Source organism: Octodon degus, unplaced genomic scaffold (assembly GCF_000260255.1).
Source record: "Octodon degus isolate 3935 unplaced genomic scaffold, OctDeg1.0 scaffold00007, whole genome shotgun sequence".
In the NCBI taxonomy this organism is placed as follows: Eukaryota; Metazoa; Chordata; class Mammalia; order Rodentia; family Octodontidae; genus Octodon; species Octodon degus.
In genome coordinates this window covers 27,849,832-27,868,864 of record NW_004524583.1, presented here as the reverse complement: position 1 = coordinate 27,868,864, position 19,033 = coordinate 27,849,832, and the positions used below count along the sequence as shown (strand labels likewise).

The window sequence follows — 19,033 nt, the reverse complement described above, 5'->3', positions numbered from 1 at the left end:
TAGGGCAAAGATAGCCATGGACCATCTCACTCCCCACTTTAGAGTCAGATAGGCTGGGATTTGAACCCAGGATCTGCCTAAATACTAAAAGATTACATATATATGGAAAGTTTACATAAAAGCCATGTTTAATCGTTATGACAAGGAGAGTATTAGTAAATTTCTTTTGAGATGAAGCTATGGAAGCTTGGAGTTTAACTCTCTCAAGACCAAATAATAATACATCTGAGGATTTAAAACTGACATCCTCTCTGACTACAAAGTTCCTTCTCAGAGGCATTATCTCCCCGTAGCTCTGTACTGCTCTGAACTGAGAGTGAACTGGCTTTTTATGCCCCTGCTATCACCATTGTGCCTACGTACAAACCCCAGCTCGGGGGTCCTTCAGTTAAGTCAATTCCTTTGATGATCCACGTTTCTAGGCTCTTACAGAATTTTGTCAAAGGGCTGTACACGCAAAACATTCACTTAACTAAACCCAACTTTGCCTGTCTAGTTTTTAGATATAACCCAGTTAGAAAGAGTGCGTCTGCAACAATTTCTATTCACATACCATGCATGTCATTTCCTTAAGGACTTGGTGCACAGTGGTAAGAATACCTTGCATGAAATAAGAGATCTAATAGACAAGCTGTGCAAGAGGGATGAAAAAATTGAGTGCATCAGCATTTGGCTGCATGGGAATCTCGAGGACCTACACAGTCTTGCAAAACAGGAATCCCCAGCAGATCTTCGTAAGTACCACCTCAGTGTTTGGTAATGTACGCCTTCCTGCTATTTTGCTATATAGCTGGTGACATCCACAGGACAGAATAAGAAGTCCCAAGAAACTCAACCCCAGTAATGTCACAAGCATTCAACTCAATGTTGACATTCACTAGTGGGTTCAATAGTGGAGTCCAAAAAGTATCTGTCCATTCGCCTTCCCTCCTAAGGCATTTTTCTAGATAAGTGAATCTTAGCTTTGTGTGATTTTAAAAAAAAATCTCTTTAAGAACATATTTTAGAACCATGCATGGTGGCACATGCCTGCACTCTCAGCCCTTGGGAGGTTGAGCCGGAGGATCACCATGAGTTTCAGGTGAGCCTGTCTCAAAAAAAAATTTTTTTTCAGAGTTCTTTACTGAACTCTACACATATCCTGGTCTTCTTAAACAGAACAAATCTGAGTATAATGTTATTCTTTTTTCTTTTTCTATCAAGTTAGCGCTAAAAACAGCTTTCCAGATGAGACATCCTGTCCAACATGCTTGTCTCCTAAGCAAGCACATGACCTCTCCAGAGACAGGTCAACTTTGTCATTAATTACTGCAATAGAGTTTCCTATTAGACACTATTCTAAACTCTGACCCTTTATAGAAAAACATGTGTCAACCTCTGAAGTAGAGTTTAGTGGATGAGTTTGTGGTCACACCAAGACACAAGCTCTGCTGGGACATGCTAAAGCCCAAGGACTACGTAGGCTGAAACCCAGTGGAGCAGAGGCTGACCTCTTTGTGGCAGGCCACAGAAGGATGAGCACACGCTGTGTGTACAGTGATCCATCCAGGAAAAGAAAATTTTCAGAGAATGAAATGACTTAATTTTATGAAAAAATACACAATATTTGCTTCCTGAAAATAGTCTCCATCAAAAGATGATTCATTGACTGACACAACTCCAACTTCATGCTGTATGTAGCTACTGAAATGTTGATAACCGGGCACACAAGTACCTGAAGCGTCTCGTTTAGGTTCCACCTTAGGTGCTAATACTTAGTTGTACCTAACTCACATTTTTGAATGCCTCGTCTGTGGCAAGAAGCATGCCAGACACTTGAGGCACTACAGAAAGAAACAGATACGGTCCTGCCCAAACAGAACCCACAGAGCACAAGGCTTGGCTAATTCTTTCTGTGAGGGGTAGACCATATTTCTGGCTTCACCAGCCATGAGTTCTCTGTAGCAACTACTGAGGTTACACCGCAGCAGAATTACCCCAGGCTCAGCTCGCCCACACCTACAGTAGCGGCAGAAGCAGCATCACAGAAAGGCATATAAAATCCTAAGTATGCTGGATGCCGGGCCTAGAAAGCACGGAAGAACAACCCGGTGAAGGAATCTGGAGAGATCGTTGGAGGACTAGAAATGGAAACAGCTAAGAGCTGAGTGAAATTCCTGGCTTCCCATACCTTCACCTGCTGCTGCTGCTCTGCTGCTGAGGACCTGCTCCATGTGGGCTTTAGAGCAAGGTGACTCAGTCCCAGCCTCGTCTCCAAGCTCCACTGTCTCTTACTGTAAAATGCCAGTAAGAGTTATAAACATCAGACCCGAAGTAGCAATCAGAGCTCTGAAGTCTACCCACCTCCTGGGGAGGTCACAGTAAAGTTGGGGTCTTGAATCACCTGACCCCCTCTGAGCCAGCGGTGTTCCTGTTTTTGAAATTCTCGATTTGCTCTCACACAGTGCTCTTCTGGAGAAGCCTTACTTCTCTTCCTGTCCTCTGGGACAATGTCATCGCTGCCCTGCAGAGGCAGCCCTCTCCTTAGATCACAGCAGCAGCCATTAGCATAGCAGCACGCCTCAGCCTGCACTTGGCCAGGTGACAGCAGACCTGCCCCGAGGCTTAACGGGCACAGCCTGCGAGAGCCACACGAGGAAGTCAGAATAAGTGGAGCTAACGAGTGGCTCGGGGAGGGTAAAGAGCCAAGTCTCCCTGCACGTCCGGAATGCAGAGACATCTCTCGTCTCTTGTGTAAGAGTGGCACAGACACACGCGTCCAGCGTCCTGTAAGCTCTCGTGTCACAACCTAACAAAGCTGAGCTAGGACAAGGTTGTTTTATGTTCTTAATGACCACGTGCTTTACTAAATAGCAATGTTATTTATTAATATTAGCAACCCCAGTGGCTAAGAATGCTGCTTGTTTTTATGAAATCAAATCAAAGTGCAAGTAGAGGATACTTAAAATTGCTTGATTTGAGGGCCTGTAAAATTATTTTTCTTTTGCATACATATTTTTCTGCTAGAATAGGATACAAGAAAATGACTTCAAATATGTGGAACTAAAAGATGCAGTGTGATAGATCTGTGGCAGCTCGCATGTGCTCGACAAATTATCCAGTGGAAGATTCTGCAGGCGACTCGGAATACTACTGGGTGCTAGCAGCCACGAAGCCTGTGGGACACAAACAGCATGTAACTTTTGTTTTTATTCCTACAGGAAAGAAAAAAAGCAAGCATGCAAAGAAGAGTCTATTTCTTAAAAAAGAAAAATGCATTTATAAAAACTAACAAAATAACTCAAAGATACAATTGCTGTGACTTCAAGAGGCATAAATAAAACGAAGGAAAAAGTGAGTGCACTTATTTTTATATTTTGAGGTCTTCAACATGTGAGTTTTAAATCGGTCCAACCCTATCAAGCAGTGAGAGAGAGAGAGAGAGAGAGAGAGAGAGAGAGAGAGAGAGAGAGAGAGAGAGAAATAGCGTTCTCTATGGTACAGAAGATAAACGCAGTCAGATTAGGGTAAGTGCTCAATCCATATTTTATTTTACTTCCAAGGCTGCACCCAGAAGTCCCTTGAAGTCTTCAGACAATGAACATCACAGTGTACATATCAAAAACTACACACAGGAAAACCATCAGTCACAGGATGCACCTCAGTCCTACACAGCACAAGGGGTCTTGGGATTAAGGAAATACAGCATATATTTCTCCCCAAAAAATGGTATAAGAAAAAGAAAACATATGAGTATATGAATTTATTTGAGAAAAAGACTAACTGTAGTACTTAACATTTTAAATGACTTCTATATTTAATAGGGTAAAAACCAATTAAAAGTCAGAACACTTGAGTTTTCTGTAGTTACGCTCTTTTTTGTTGTTCTCTTTACAGGAACAAGAATCTGGACATGTCTTCCAACAAACTATCTAGAAACAGAAAACTGATAAATTATACTTTATTTTTGCAATATTATCAAAATACTGTGTTGGTGAAAATAAATAGAAAAAATGAAAATACTTTATTTCCATGTTTGTTACCAGACTCAGCAAGTATATCCCTAATTCCATACAGGAGCAAAGCAAATTCACCACAACAAACTGCACAACACGCCAGCACTACAGACTTCAGACAGTAGACAGTGAAATTTTCCATAATGAAATGAAAACCAGTGCGAGGCACACGGAAACACAAGTGGCTTCTAAGAGAGGTTGACATGTCTTCGCAGGCTGTGTGCGACGGTACTAATATGCTGACAGCACCGCGACACTTTCTCTTTCCCAAGTCTAATCATTCATCTGCTGAGTCACAAATCAAACACAAACATCAAGCTACACGGATAATCTTGTTGCCGTGTACGACAGAAGAGTCCTAATATATATTTTTTAATTTCTTTACTTTTTGATTAAGAACATGTCTTAGGTTTGTTGGCATTTCATGCTCAATGTCCATTGGCTCCTTCTGAGAGTATCCGTGAAGGTTCAGTAAATTTTGCAGTAAATAAGTAAAAAAGAGCGGGTGTAGGCACCAAAGCCAAAAGGGGCAAATCCTGCTCAAGCTTATCCACTCTGGAAATGGAGATTATTCCATAGGCGTGAAGCAGCCAGTGGCTGAAGAGAACAATAAGTCTTTTCTTCCTGACCAGGAGATCGTAGCAGTTCTGTGTAATTTTATAAAAAGAAATAAAAGAGAAATACAGATTAGCAGGCTGAATCTGTTAGATAATGTACTTCCATATTCATCATGCTTTGGAGTTATAAACTATTTGAACCACAAGGGACTTAAGGACGACCCAGTCCAGCCACCGCACTTTAGAGACAGGAAAGGCAGGCTTGCTACCGTCATAAAGCACTGAAGAGCAGCACCGTGACAAGAACTGCCTCTCCAGGAGGAATTCCACACCGGGGCCCCTCCTGCCCTGACCCCTCGTGGCTCGGAGTCTCCAGGTGGGACAGAGCGGGCTCACAAAGCCAGCCTCTTACCCTCCCACTCTGAGTCTGCTGCTGAATAACTACAAGAAAGTGGAACTAACCACGTGGATACTCTGCTTTTCTTTTAATCTTTAATACAAACTCTATAATACGCAGAAATTGGGAAGACCAAGTTAACATAAAGCAACACCTAACTGCCAGTGAACGTGCTCGGGATGGGCGATAGCTAAGTCGCCAGCTCTCTCCGGCTGGCCCACCTACACCTGGACAGCCTTGCACGGATTCAGAGGCCGATTTCCGATTCCTGGCAGAGGGCTAGCTGAAGAGTGGCGAACGGTTTGCAGAGGAAAGCTCACAGGTGCGGAGAATGGGGTCTCCGGCTCACTGAGGAACACACACGGAATTGTGGGCAACAAAAAATCAGATGCCTCATCTTACGCAAATACCCAAATCCTTCTCCAGAGTTGATAAGTGTCAGAACTAACTTCCTGTCTTCTTTACATGCTAGTTAAGGATTACTAAAAAGAAGTGAGGAGGGGCAGGGCAGACAGCTCAGTAGGGTAAGTGCCTGCCTGGCAAGCACAGGGGCCCGAGTTCAATCTCCGGTACAGAAGGAAAAAAAAAAAAGAAAGAAAAGGAAAAGAAATGAGGCTCGTTCCTAAGTAGAAACCACTAAAGAGCATAAGAATGTCCTGGTTGTTCTACTTTATTCTATCTAAAAGTCACTGTGACTCTAGGTGTCATCCGCCACATCGCTTGTTCTCTTTCTCATTAATATATTAGAAAACAGCAACCATTTATAGTTCCCGTATTTTTTCTGGTTGATCTTTATAAAAAGTTAACAATTACTTTTGAGAAGGCACATATCTAACTGTGGCGAGCAATTTAAAACAGAGATCAAAGGCCTTAGATCAACACACTCTGGAAGAGCCTAAGGTCTCCGATTTTTATTCCTCCAAGGTTTAGTCTCAAATTTGAATTCTGAAGTAAGATACATTAATGTATTTAATAGCTATCATTCAAATGGTATTAAAACAAACAGAAATTATATGTTATTATTTTAGAAAGATAATTTCAGAAGATTACATGTAAACAAATATATGCAAAAATACTCATTTTGATTAAAAGCTTAATGAATATTTTCCCTACAGTCAAATACAGCATTATTTCTCATTTATTGTTAATATTTTTTGATTCATGATAGCTTAGTTCCTAAAAATAGAACATATAAAAATATAAATAAGACATAGGGGGGTCTATTCTACCTCACTGACCTACAAATGAATCGTAAGACATTTTTGACAAAAAATACTGAAATTAAATACATATATAAACTGTCAAACAACAAAAAGCAGAGCTCCTTATGCCCATGGCCTTCCTCTGAAACCCTAAAGTCAGGAGGCACCAAAAGGGCATCATGAGGAGGAACAGAAGGAGAGCCAAAGTGGCTATTATTATTATTATTATTATTATTATTATTATTAGTGTGCTCTCCTAGTTATTCAAATATTAGAGGTTAGAGGGCAAAAATAAGTCTATAATCAAGATAAAATTGAGGATAAAATAGAGATGGAAATGGAAGATTGAGCACACTAGTATAAAAAAGTTTAAAGTCAGCTATGTCTTTCGAAATAGGGTTAATCTGTTTCAGTATTTCAACAACTGTATGTTTGCTATGTGGGTAAATTAGGTGAAGTAATGTTTCTGTTATTTCACTGACAACCCCAGGAAATACACAGTGCAATATACACACGCTTCTATAAAACTTACATAACAAGCTCAAAGCTACCAAACGACATCAGTTAGCCAAAAATTACTAAAACAATTTATACTTCATCTTATCATTTGTGCTATTCAAGTTTATTCTTAAAAAAGTTTTAACAAAGGAAAACAGATTTCCTACCTCTATCTCTGAAGCTGACATGTATACAGCCAGAGTAACCAGGGATAACACTAATATAATATACGGGAAGGCGTAATCTGAAAGACAAATGCTCTTATTACCACAGAAATTAAACACACTTTCCAAATAAGCCAGCAAATAAACGCAAACGCATAATTTTCCCTAAGGCTCAGTCCTTTTTCAACCAGTTCCTTGAGACATGGGTCCTAAAAGCCTGAGACCGGGTCAGCAACTTCTGCGAAGGGCCACAGAGCAGATTCTTTTGGCCTCGTAGTCTTTGTAAGCTCTATTTTCATTATCCAGCTATAGTTTTATTGTGAAAACAACAACAGAAAAATATAAAAGTATATGGGCTTGTCTTTGTTCTAATAAAACTTCATAAATAGCAAGATTTTAATTTCATATAATCGTGTTTTTTTTTTTGGTGGTACCAGAGATTGAACTTGGGACCTTGCACTTGCCAGGCAAGCACTTATTCCACTGAGCTATCTCCCTGGCCCCCTGAATTTTTTTTTTTTTTTTTGCAGTACCGGGGATTGAACTCAGAATCTTGCATTTGCCAGGCAAGCGCTTATTCTACTGAGCTATCTCTCCAGCCTTTCATATAATTTTAACATATTAATGAATAGAAGCCTTTTTTATTTTTCCAACCACTTAAAAAATGTGCAATCCATGCTTGGTCCCACTTTGAAGACTGCTGTCTAAGGCATCCAATGAACAAAAAAGGTATTAACTTCTCTCCTGTGCATCTAACGTGATGTTACCAATGAATGAAACTTGCAAGAATTAAGAAAATAATTACTCAAATATTTTGTATTTTACAGTCCAGGAGGGGAACGGTTGAAAAAGTCTATCTATAAGAATAATTCAGCTTTAATTAATCTTTAGAAAAGATTCATTCATCAATAAACCTCAGGGAAAAGGCCACACTTTCAGAGACCATTTCTTTTTTCTTTTTTTAATGTATTTAGTACAGGTCCCACTACACAGAGTTGACTTATAGTGATCCTCCTGTTTTTCAGCCTCCCAAGTGCTGGGATTACAGGCTACAGGCATGTGCCAACATGCCCAATCTCAATTCCGTCTCAGTGCATACCGGGGATGGGGCCGGTATGGCAGGCTGGGTGTGAAACCCACGGCCCCTGTGTCTACCTAAGCAGGCTCTTTAATCCACTGAGCTATCTGGCCAGCCCTTCAGGGACCATTTCTACAGTGTAAACAAACAGATCTTTTATTATCCCTACTATCAAAATTCTAGAAATCTGTACTTCAAATAAGGTAGTCATAGTACACTAAGGAAAATTTATTTTTCCTACAAAACACTACCATCATCTTAAAATATTTTAAATTTATTTATTATTTTATTTTTGCAGTACCGGGAATTGAACTCAAGTCCACTGAGCTATCTCCCAGGCCCCTAAATATTTTAAATATATAGGACATGAAAATAGACAAATCCAGAAAACACACTGAATTATTCTTATGCAGTCACTAGAAAACAATGTTAGTTTATAAAACTATTAATCACTCACCACTGCAGAACTTATTTGGAACAATTTCAAATGTGCAGCACCTAGAAATGCTAAGTTATCAATAAAAACTAATTTCCATTCACTAATGAATAACTACTTTGACATTATAAGTTTTTCTTTCATATACAGTAACTGCATCCTCAATCAGCTACTTAAAAGTAACCTATTAGGGCCAGCTAGATAGCTCAGTGGATTAAAGCACCTTCTTAGGCACATGCAGGGGCTGGGGATTCAATCCCTGGCCTGCCGTGCCAGCCCTGCCCCTGGATGCGCCCCAAGACTGCAATTGAGACTGGGTGTGGTGGCGCATGCCTGTAATCCCAGCCCTTGGAAGGCTAAAAACAGGAGGATCACTACGAGTCTGATCTATATAGTGAGACCCTGTATACGCTATAGAGAACCTACCCTAAATTCATAAAAAAAGTTACCCATTAACTTATAAGAGGCTAAACAATATTGCTATTGATGTAAACTTAAAGCTTTAAGGAGGATCCTAAATTGAAGTCCTGCCTAGGCAACTTAGCAAGACACTGTCTTAAAATAAAAAAGGTTTGCCCTAGATTCAATCCCCAATTTTAGGACAGATAGATGGGCAGACAGACAGACTTGATTATTAGAGAGACAGACCGACAGATAAATGACTTCTAATGGGGCCCACAGATAGGTGGGGAGAACTGGGCCCAGGCAGGGTTTGGAGTGGCCTTGAACTCTAGTTCGTGCAGTCCGAGAACTGGCGCACTTGCTCTGCGGAAGGACTTGGGGTGCCTCCGCACTGGCTCCCCCAGTGGGTCAGATGTGGATTGCTTACTGGCAGTGAGAACTTGCAAGTAGATGAGTTCACAATGAATTTTAGAGGAAGCTAGTAGCTTGGGAGAAGTGAAGCACACACTGACTGTCCAAAAGGTCCTGTGTGGGGATTCGGCTGGAGCTTGGGGAGCTGTTGAGGTCGGACGCTTGAAACTGGCAGCCCCAGCTTCTTCTGCCTAGGCTGCTGGTGCTCTTGTGTCAGAGCTCTGGGCGAGGACGGGAGGAGCTGTGCCAGGCAGGGCCCCGGGAGACGGCTGCCGCCTCCTGTCACTGTCAACCTCCTACTTGCTCGCAGTGCCCTCTCCCTGGATCCTCAAGCCACCAGTGCAGCGGTGGCAAACCTAGGGAGCACAGGCTGTGGTGGGCTGCTTGGAGCCCTGCAATCCTGAAAGGCTCGCCACCACTGCCCTCGGCCTGTAGGCAGCCGGAAGCCTCCTGCCGCTCCTCTCTGCTCACACGTGCTCTACCCCTAACACCAGACATGACAGTCACGAGCGAAGAGCCCCCTGTGGCTCATCTCAGAGGCTGCAGGGGCTGCTGCTTCACGCAATGTGCACCAGCTCCTCGGTCCTCCCTGTGACTGTCCTGAGTGTAGGCTGGACTACTCAGCGACCTGACACCACTCAGGGTGGTAAAAGGCACATGCAGGGCAGGGAGCCATCTCCCGGGGCCCCTGCCTGGCACAGCTCCTCCTATCCTCGCTTCAGAGCCCAGAGCTCTGACACAAGAGCACCAGCAACCTAGGCAGAAGAAGCTGGGGCTGCCAGTTTCAAGCGTCTGACCTCAACAGCTCCCCAAGCTCCAGCCAAATCGCAAGGTGTGACCTTTGGGATAATCATTGAGTACTAGAAACTGGATTCACTTCTCCCAAGCTATGGGCTTCCTCTAAAATTCCTTGATAACCCATCTACCAGTTTACTAAGCCAGAAAGCTACTCTAGCGTATTCCTATTCCATTTCCTGAACCCCTATATTTAATTCACTACTTACTGTAGTTAACCCTATCTTTGAAACAGCTTCTCACCCCACGTCTCTCTCTGCCTTAGATCAGATGGGGCTTGCTGCAATTATCTCTTAACTGATCCCCCAAGCTTGCTTTCTCTCGTTATCCACTTTCCACTGGGCCATTTTCTTCCTAAAGCACAAACTATCTGATCATATCACTCTCCCGCCTATATTATTTTGCTAGTCCTTCCCTATCTCGTAGAGCAAGAAGAACACCCTCCAGTGCGTACTGCGGCAGTCAGGCTGGAGAATGACTGAAGGGCCCCAACCTAACAGGGAATGGCCGCAGTTACGGGGAATATACATTATCAAATGCCACGCAGCCAATAGTACAGTCCTCTGTGAGCCTGAGTACAAAGGAAAACCGGCCCCTGGCTAGCCTCCAAGTCTCTCTTCCTTTGCCCTTGAACGCAGCCCTTACCTTGAACCAAATGCTGCCCAGGCACATTATGTGCATCCTAACGCCCAGACCTGCCTCGAAGCCTCACGGGTGGCCCTCTGCAGTCTTCTGAAGGACAGTGCCAGCCTTGGCCTGTTCATAGCACGTGCTCAAAAGTGTCCCCTCAGCTATACTGAGCCTCCCTACTCTGTTTCCAAGCGGTATGTGAGCCCTTGCAGGGACTTATTCTCCGTCTTTGGAGCCCCAGTTCATTCTAAAAGGTTGCTGAATAAATGAATGGATGGAATAAATTTAATTTAATAAAGACTAAAATGACACTATTTTGCTCCATGCAAAAGCTTTTCAAAAAGGACCTCAGAAATCTATGACTTAAGCAGGCATGGTGGCGCAGGCGTGTGACCTTAGCGCTCTGGGAGGCTGAGGCAGGAGGGCCTGAAGTTTGGCCACAGCCTAGGCAACTCAGCAACTTAGCTGAGTCATGTAGGTGTAAATGCACAACAGGGCTGGGATGGAGCTCAGCACAAAAGCCCCGGGTTCCTTCCCAAGGACTGGGGGCGGGGAGATCTAAGAGACTCCAGTTTAACAGCAGCGTGTATCGAGACTAATGTCCATCCATCACAAGTAAAGAAGTTTACCTTTTGTTGTCTAAGATTTTAAAAATTTTCCAATTTGGTTATAAGTTTTAAATATAAGGCATTTTCTCAGCAAATCAGTTTTGATTAGCTGCCCACAATATCTTTTCCATTCTATAGCATACAGACTCATATGCTTTAGCAAAAATATATACTAAAGCTTATTTTCAAGGACTAAAGAAAGACTGTGAAGAAAAATTTGCAAAACAAAGTTCAGACACAATACTGCACAGAATAACAAAAAAACTGACTTCTTTTGTCAAACTCACATAGAAGGCCTCCACCGACGGCCTGAAGCACAGTTAATATCGGGAAGAAATACAGCGCAGCATAAATACTTTTAAATCGGTCCGACTTCCCTAACCCACACGCGATCTTCTTCACGAGAAGGGGGCGGAGCAGCATCATTAACACCAGGCAGAATGCGTAATAAATAAACACGATGGTGTACCTGTAAAACAAAGAGATCACACGCTAAACCATGCGCACAACAGCTTGCTTATCCTTGCTATTTTTGAATCAAAGACCCTAAAGACGGTTTCAGCAGCGTCTTAGGTCCTCTCAGCAATGGTCACAGAAGCGGAAGGCTGGCCGAGCAGTGCCCCTCACTGCTGGCAAATGCACATTGGTCTCTTTTCGGGCTGCTTGGAAATATGCATCACAAGAGCTAGAAGCGCCTATGCCCTTTGACCTATCGGGTGTTTGTAGAAATTTACGTGTACAAATTTACAGGGAAATAATCAGAGATATGCAAACAACTTTATGTACAAATATTTTCATTGAATCACTTAAAATACAGTAAAACACTAAATACTCAACGATCAGAAACTAGGCATTTCACAGTATATTCATGACAGACCAACACGCAGCCATGAAAAAGCAGGTACATGGCACACAACGCATGCAAGCATGAACATCACAAGGCACCTTTTTTTTGTTGTTGTTATTTTTTTTGGTGGAACCAGGGATTAAATTCAGGCCTTTTGTGCTTGCCAGGCAAGTGCTTATTCTACTGAGCTATCTCCTGACCCCAATCTTATTTACAGAGATGATTGTATGGGTCAACCAAGAGATATTAAAAGTTCAGTGGAAATAAAAAAGACTTAAATATTTTAAATAATAATTTAGATACCTGAATTTTACATATTTCCATGAGAAAAAATTAGTGATGAGGAAATATTAAAGCAAATCAAGGAAGCTCGTAGATACGTGCCTCTGGCGTCCCATCCCTCATTCATTAGGGTTATTTTCTTTAGTAGATTACTTGTCCTCCTGTACCTTCAAATTAAACTTAACAGCAAAACAACAGGACAAAAGAAAGCAGGAGGACAGCATTTTAAGTGTCACTGGGAAGGTCGTACAGTACCTAATTAGCTTGATCAGCATACACCAACCTTGGGGGTCTCTTACATAACTAAATTCCCTTGACTTTCTTAGCAGACACAGCTGCTTGGTTTAGATTCTTTACTCCAAGATTATTTTATTTCATTTTTATATATTTAGTATATGGTCTACGGGGTCTCACTACACAGATTGGACTCATAGTGATCCTCCTGTTTTCAGCCTTCCAAGTGCTGGGATTACAGCATGTGCTGCCGTGCCTAGTTTCAGTCCCTTCTCAGCACGCCCTGGGGGTGGGGCTGGCATAGCCCTACCCGGCCAGGGATAGAACCCTGTCCCTGCACCTGCCTAAGAAGGTGCGTTAGTCCTCTGAACTATCTGGCTGGCCCCACTCCATGATTTTATAATGCTATTTGTGTGTATCTGAATTAACAAAACTAAAATTCTACTGACTTATATATCATATGTACTTACATATCACTGCAGTTTTAAAAACCAATAACACTTAAAATTACAAGTGGTTACTGTGGGGGCGGGGGGCGGGGTCTGGCATAGTGGGAGATTTTAAAACTATACTTTGGGCTGGCAGACTCAGCCGGCCTTGACTACATACCCAGCTGTCAGCTGCAACTCAGAATTAACTGACCCAGCGGCACAATGCTGCACACACATCCTGTTTCAAGGACCGTCTACCTGGGCAGACTCACCCTGTCAAGGCCACACTAAATCTTCTATGGAGGACCACCTGGGCAACTCTCCTTAAAAGAGGAGCAACTGTCTCCACTTTGGCTGAGCCTGACCCTATTTCCACGCATTGATATGACCAGAGCTGGCTAGGACTTTTCCTTATCCCTTCAATTGTCTTTAAGCAATGCATATTGGTCTAGCTAGATGCTGATGCGGGTCTTCAAGACGGCAGGCATGCCTCCCCAGAGCCCCCACCCACTGCTCCTGTGTGTGAGCTGGGATGAGACTGAAGAGCCAACGCTACATGCTGTGGGCTGGGATCAGCCTCCAAGACGGAGGTTGTGACTTCCTGGGGCTTGAGAGTCTACACATCAGAGCTGAAGCGCCAACCCAAAAACATGAGACACTGTCTCATTCTGTTATGCAGGTTACTCTTTCTGCATTCCTCCTCTCTGCATGCTGCAGAGGTGAATGCAGGCCTCCAGCCTAACCCAGCTCATAGCACTCACCTACTTCCTGTCATTCTCAGTCACTCATTCCTTCACTCCACTCCTTTCTTCAGGAGTGAATAAAACTCAGGTTAGGTGGAGGCTTTTGTTCTGGATCGCCATCATCACGGCTGGACTCAGGACCCCTGGGCTCACTGTTACTACAAATATGCTTCAGCGTCTTTATTTGCACCATGAGTTGCACAGAATTAACTTGATGGGATTGCAGTAATTTATCCATGGGGTTATAAATGTCCTGGACCAAGAAGAGACTGGAAGGGCTCCCTATACCCTACCAGCTTGCCAGGATCCTGACTTCCCCGACACCTTCCTGCCTCATCATGAATGGCCCTCCCATTAACGACCCTTGCCTCGGACACATCTGCCCAACAACAGGTGACCCAATGTATGTAAACAGACACCTACAGCGGGTAGACAGCCTCGTGGGTGCAGTGCACCGTGGTGATGTAATCTGGACTCGGGTTGTACAGCATCGTGTACCAGTCTGACAGCATCAGCACGCGGCAGGAACGGATGTAGAGAACGCCCACAGGGTCACTCACGAGCAGGGTGATGACGGCTGCCACGCTGCACTCAAACAGCGCAGTGATGTGCTGGAAGAGCGCACTGGAGCTGGAAGCAAGCAGAAGCGCAGCCACCGAGATTACCAGAGCACGGTGAATAGGTTTCGGGTAACAGCAAGCTGCAGACTTTGCCACCTAGATAGAGTGCAGCTGCCGCTGCCGCAGCCACAGCAATGCACTGAGCGGGCAGTCTTTCCTCCGCCCTAATCTGCCACGCAGCTTCTGCAGAACAAAGTTGCACACATAACTAGTCTGTTTTTAGCTTCTCTATTTTGTTCCGATGGTCCATTTATCCATCTGTGAGACAAAATAATATTACTACTCCTCAGTGATCATGGTTATCCCTAGCCTTTGTTCTTCCACATAAGTGTAATATCAACTTTAAAAAAAAATAAAAATAAAAAAATAAAATTAGTTTGTCAAATACAACATAAATTCTAACAGGAAGGTAAGAGATTTTTTAAGTAATATAGAAAGATAACAGATTTTTTTATAATATAGGAATACACCTTTTTATAATCCATTTATTTATTTATTTGGTACAGGTCTCGCTCTGCAGCTCGTACTAGCGATCCTCCTGTCTCAGCCTCCCCAGCCCTGGGATTACAGGTCTGTGCCACCATGCTTGGTTCTGGTGGCCAGCACAACATGTGGTACCAAGGATCAAACATGGGTCCTTGCACTTGCGAGGCAGGCACTTAGACCGCCACGCTATCTCCCCAGCCCAAGACACAGACTTTTTATATTTACCTCAGAGCCAGTCTCTTTACTAAAGTCCCTGGTTATTTCCAAAGCTGAGTTTGCAGATGGTTTTGATTCTTTCGTTTAAAATGAGTAATGCTCTATCACCCATCACTGCGCAGCAAACTACCCCAGAACCCAGGGACCGGAAACGCCAGCCACTGATTACTTCTATTCTTGCAGCTGGAATGGCCTGGAGAAGGTAGGCGTTTCTGTGCCACGTGATGCAGAGCTGGGGTGGACTCCGCGGCTCACCTGCGCCGCAGTGTGCGGCACAGCTAACTTCACAGGCTGCGGTCAGCGCTGGGTGATGGCAGCCAGGTGAAGTGCGGCTGCTGACTGGGGCCCCCTGGCTTCCTTGCAGAGGCCGCTGGGATGCTGGTGTTTTTAGTGTAATTATAATGCGCATTTAACCTGATGCTAAGGCAGGCATTACGGTAATGCTTGCCTGTAATCCCAGCACTCTGGGAGAGTGAGGCAGGAGGATCACCAGTTCAAACCCAGCTTGGGCAACTTAGCAAGACTCTTTCCCAAAGTAAAAACCAAAGGGGAAAAAAGCCTGGCTCTCCCTCATGGTCTATGTAGTTTTTTAAAGACTGTGATCAGATGATAAGTGGAAAGCATTAATGAAGCATTTCAGTTGTACGTGAAAATCTGAGCTTCAGGACATAAAGCTTATTTAGAAGCGCTTATATGTTTCCGTGTTCACACAAACCTTCGCTGTTCTGCTAAGATGTTCTATTTCTTCCTATTGCGTGTACCTCAAGAAAACATTTTCTGGTATCTCTGCCAGTGCCTAGAAGCTATTTACAATGTTCAGACTGTGGAAATGTTTCTGATAAACAGTGACATTGCTTATGATACAACCACCCCTGACTGGTAAGTTATACCCCAACTTCAGAGAACTGGAAGCTAAACAGAAGGATGCAATGAGGTCCCTGGATTCACTGTCCCCATTGCACTGTTCCAGGCTATGGCAGGAGAATTCTAAGTTTTAGGCCAGCCTGTGCTATACAGTGAGATCAAGGTCAGCTTAGCCTATACAGCGGGACCCTGCCTCAAAACTCAAAGATGCTACTGCTGACATGTCTCATGCTGTACTGGTAAGATGTGGTACAGCTTTTCTGGGTAGTACTAGGGATTAAAACCAGGCCTTTACACTGAACTAGATCCCAGCCCTATTTTTCCCCCAAATTTGCTAATCCCATCAGTGGAAGAGTGTGTGCTCAGCATGCACATGGTCCCCAGCACCAAAATAAATAACTAGTAATGACTACAAAATCGGTGCTTTCATATCCATTCATAGAATGGGCTAACCTCTTTTTCCCCGAGTACCATTCGATGAAGAACCAATGTAAAACAAGAGGCAGCATCGCCATGAATCCAAGGTAGAGCCAATCATAGAGCTCTGGAGATCCCGTGCAAGGTTGACAGTACTTCTGTGCATTTGTCCTCTGCCCCCTTGGGCAGACCTACAGTACAGAGACACAGTTTTTTATTCACGCATATCTTAGAATGTTAGTACATCCCATAGTAGTTGGACCATTTAAATGTAGCCTTAGACATAGAAAGCTTTTTATACATATAAAGAACTCAAAGCACAAGTAAAATATATACCTACATTGTATGGGTTATACCTGTAAAATCTTCATAGAGGATTTTTTAAATTTAATTGCTAAAATAGCTAACATGTAAAAATCCTACTTGGTAACATCATATAAAAATAATTGCAGACTTAGAAAAAAAGGGGTATACAGATGACTGTCCATTTTGTGTCTGTGTATTCAAAGTGATTAGGATAGATATATAGTTACATTCTCTTAATGAATAGAATGATTTGTTCTAATGGTGTTTGTAAATAGGATCTCAAGTCCAGTTCGTGTACAGCAATTAACCACTAAGAAGAATATATGCAGTGTGTTGTTGTTGAAGCTGTACTACCGATTTGGTTTGAAACTGTCTCATTGCTATCTGTTTATCAATAAAATTTTGAAAAAAAAATAACTGCAGAGAAATGCTTTGGAGTTGTAACATTAACTTACTGTACAAGTCCCTGCACTAAGTCATTTAAAAATAATTATAAAATGTTCTTAACTGTGACCATCAAAGATGTAAGATAGTATATTTCAATATTCTAACAAAAATAAGCATTTTATCTATGCTTTTTTGTACACAGCTTAAGAAAAAGATTCTACAGGTAAAAATACCTCAAAAACAAATAGACTTTACAAATAAAATATTATACAAACATCACACTTACCCCACATTCTCCATATATTTCCGTTGAATCATTTTTAAATAACAGGGTCTTCCCACAATAAAGTCCAAGGCATGCTGGTTGAATATCGACAGCTTTTTAAAAACAAACGCCAGTATAGTAACATCTTTTGTGATTATAAAAAAATAATGCAATAACAGCTGAAGCACTTGCCAGACATATCTCAATAGTTTCAGTCTCTAAAATGATAGGTATTAAGACAGAAGTCCTCGTACATTTTAAAATCTCTTCTTTTAAACTGTTCCAAGCAAATCTTGTTATTAATACTGTGATTAATGCCCCACCCAGCAAGGCTCATTTGATTCCCAAAACTCAAAACCTAACCCAGCATGTCTCCAGGGGAGCATACATTTCCCTTGATTGGAGTAGACTTGTAATTCTCTTTGACTATACAATGCAAAAACCATTTTTGAAAAGCTAAGGCGCTGAGGGTGGGTCAGCTCTTTTCGTTTTGCCCATTCAGGGCATCAGCAACACACACTATTGCCACCTTGTTCATAAGAAAACACCTTTTAACCACACGAATGCAAAAAGGACAAATTCTCAGAATAAAGTCCAGGCCGTTAGAGAAAATAAGTTCATCTCTACAAGACTTCCTACATCTTTCTCACTTTTATCATTTGAGGACAGGTGAAAATTTCGTGAAGACTGTTAGTGGGCCACTGACCAATATTAGCGAACCACTGCCTTGAATCAATCTTGATCTCCAAGCTTGGGCAAAATTAAAAGCAAAGGTCAGCAAGAACCAAAACCCACCTCGCCTTTAAAAAATCCAACCTCAATCTTGTCCACTCACAGAAACTAGAGCAAGAGTTTTCATCAGTGACATCTGATTTCATTCGTTCGTTCATTCAGAAGCATGTACTGACTGTCGCGTTCCACTATACAGGGGCCACTGAAGGTCCTCAGGGAAACAGAACAGTCCTGACCTCCTAAAAAGTCCAACTCGATGTCCCAAATGTGAACTGACGTGAAATTTACGCCTTTATGGCCACACTCTAGCCACCGTTTCCCAACTTCTTCATGAACAGCCAAGCCTCCCAGGTCTAAGAGGCCCTTCCTCCTTTTCTAAGCAAGGACAATCGGCTGCTCCAGAAGTCCCGAGGAGGCAGAACTGGCAGCAAACCCCGCAGACGAACGCTCACTTGCGCGCAGACGCAGTTCCCCAGCGTCCCAGGCCCGAAAGCCAGCAGGAGCGTCGGGCGCACAGCTCGGCCCGGCCACACGGCTGCGGCGCTGCCGGCCTCCCCGCCCTCCTTCCCTAGGGCCGGCCCGGGCCCGCCCGCGCTCCGCCGCCTCGGCGCGCCTCATTTCCCGGCCAACCAACAGGAAAACGTCCCCTCCTCGCGCAGTGCAGGGACCCCGGACTGGAGAGCCACCCGGCTCCTTCCTACCACAGCCCGCCGCCGGGAGCTGGGGCGTGGAGCCCGGCCCGGGACAGGCCTGCGCGGCCACCGGAGGTCGCTACCTGCTAACGGGCCACGGCGACCACTCACCCATTGGCCGTCCGAGGGCCTCGCTGCGGGGGCTCTGGGTCCACAGACACCTCCGCAGCGCCGGGGCACCCCGACCACAACACCTCCGGGTTCCGCCTCTCGGTAACCCGGAGACCGCTCCGAAGCCCCGCCCCGTCCTCCGCTAGGCTGCCAAAGCCCCGCCCACCTCCTAACTAGGCGTCCTAGCCCCGCCCTACTTCCGGGTCTACCGCGAAGCTCCACCCACT

General features: G+C 43.8%; 2 protein-coding genes across 5 annotated transcripts in view; one reads left to right on the top strand and one right to left on the bottom strand.

Annotated features, from left to right (window-relative positions):
• Ccdc175 (coiled-coil domain containing 175) overlaps window positions 1-4,145 on the top strand; it is a 58,631-nt gene extending 54,486 nt beyond the window's left edge. The window contains exons 19-20 of the mRNA XM_004624831.2: window positions 575-738; window positions 3,716-4,145. Of these exons, the coding sequence (XP_004624888.2) occupies window positions 575-738; window positions 3,716-3,740 (189 nt within the window). The 3' untranslated portion in view covers window positions 3,741-4,145. The remainder of the gene's footprint in view (window positions 1-574; window positions 739-3,715) is intronic.
• A 180-nt stretch (window positions 4,146-4,325) lies between these two features.
• Window positions 4,326-18,943, bottom strand: Jkamp (JNK1/MAPK8 associated membrane protein). Of its 4 annotated transcripts, none has more exons than XM_004624830.3 (7): window positions 18,807-18,943; window positions 17,293-17,416; window positions 16,350-16,504; window positions 14,134-14,340; window positions 11,461-11,642; window positions 6,817-6,893; window positions 4,326-4,642 (listed from the first exon to the last, which is right to left on the bottom strand). In XM_004624830.3, exons 3-7 carry the CDS (start codon window positions 16,409-16,411, stop codon window positions 4,424-4,426), a joined length of 747 nt encoding a protein of 248 aa, XP_004624887.1. In that variant the 5' UTR covers window positions 16,412-16,504; window positions 17,293-17,416; window positions 18,807-18,943; the 3' UTR covers window positions 4,326-4,423. The 4 variants fall into 4 exon arrangements, with proteins under 4 accessions (XP_004624887.1, XP_023558973.1, XP_023558975.1 ...); XM_023703205.1 differs by having other exon boundaries at window positions 17,293-17,384; XM_023703207.1 differs by having other exon boundaries at window positions 17,293-17,366.
• Window positions 18,944-19,033: the final 90 nt, after the last annotated feature.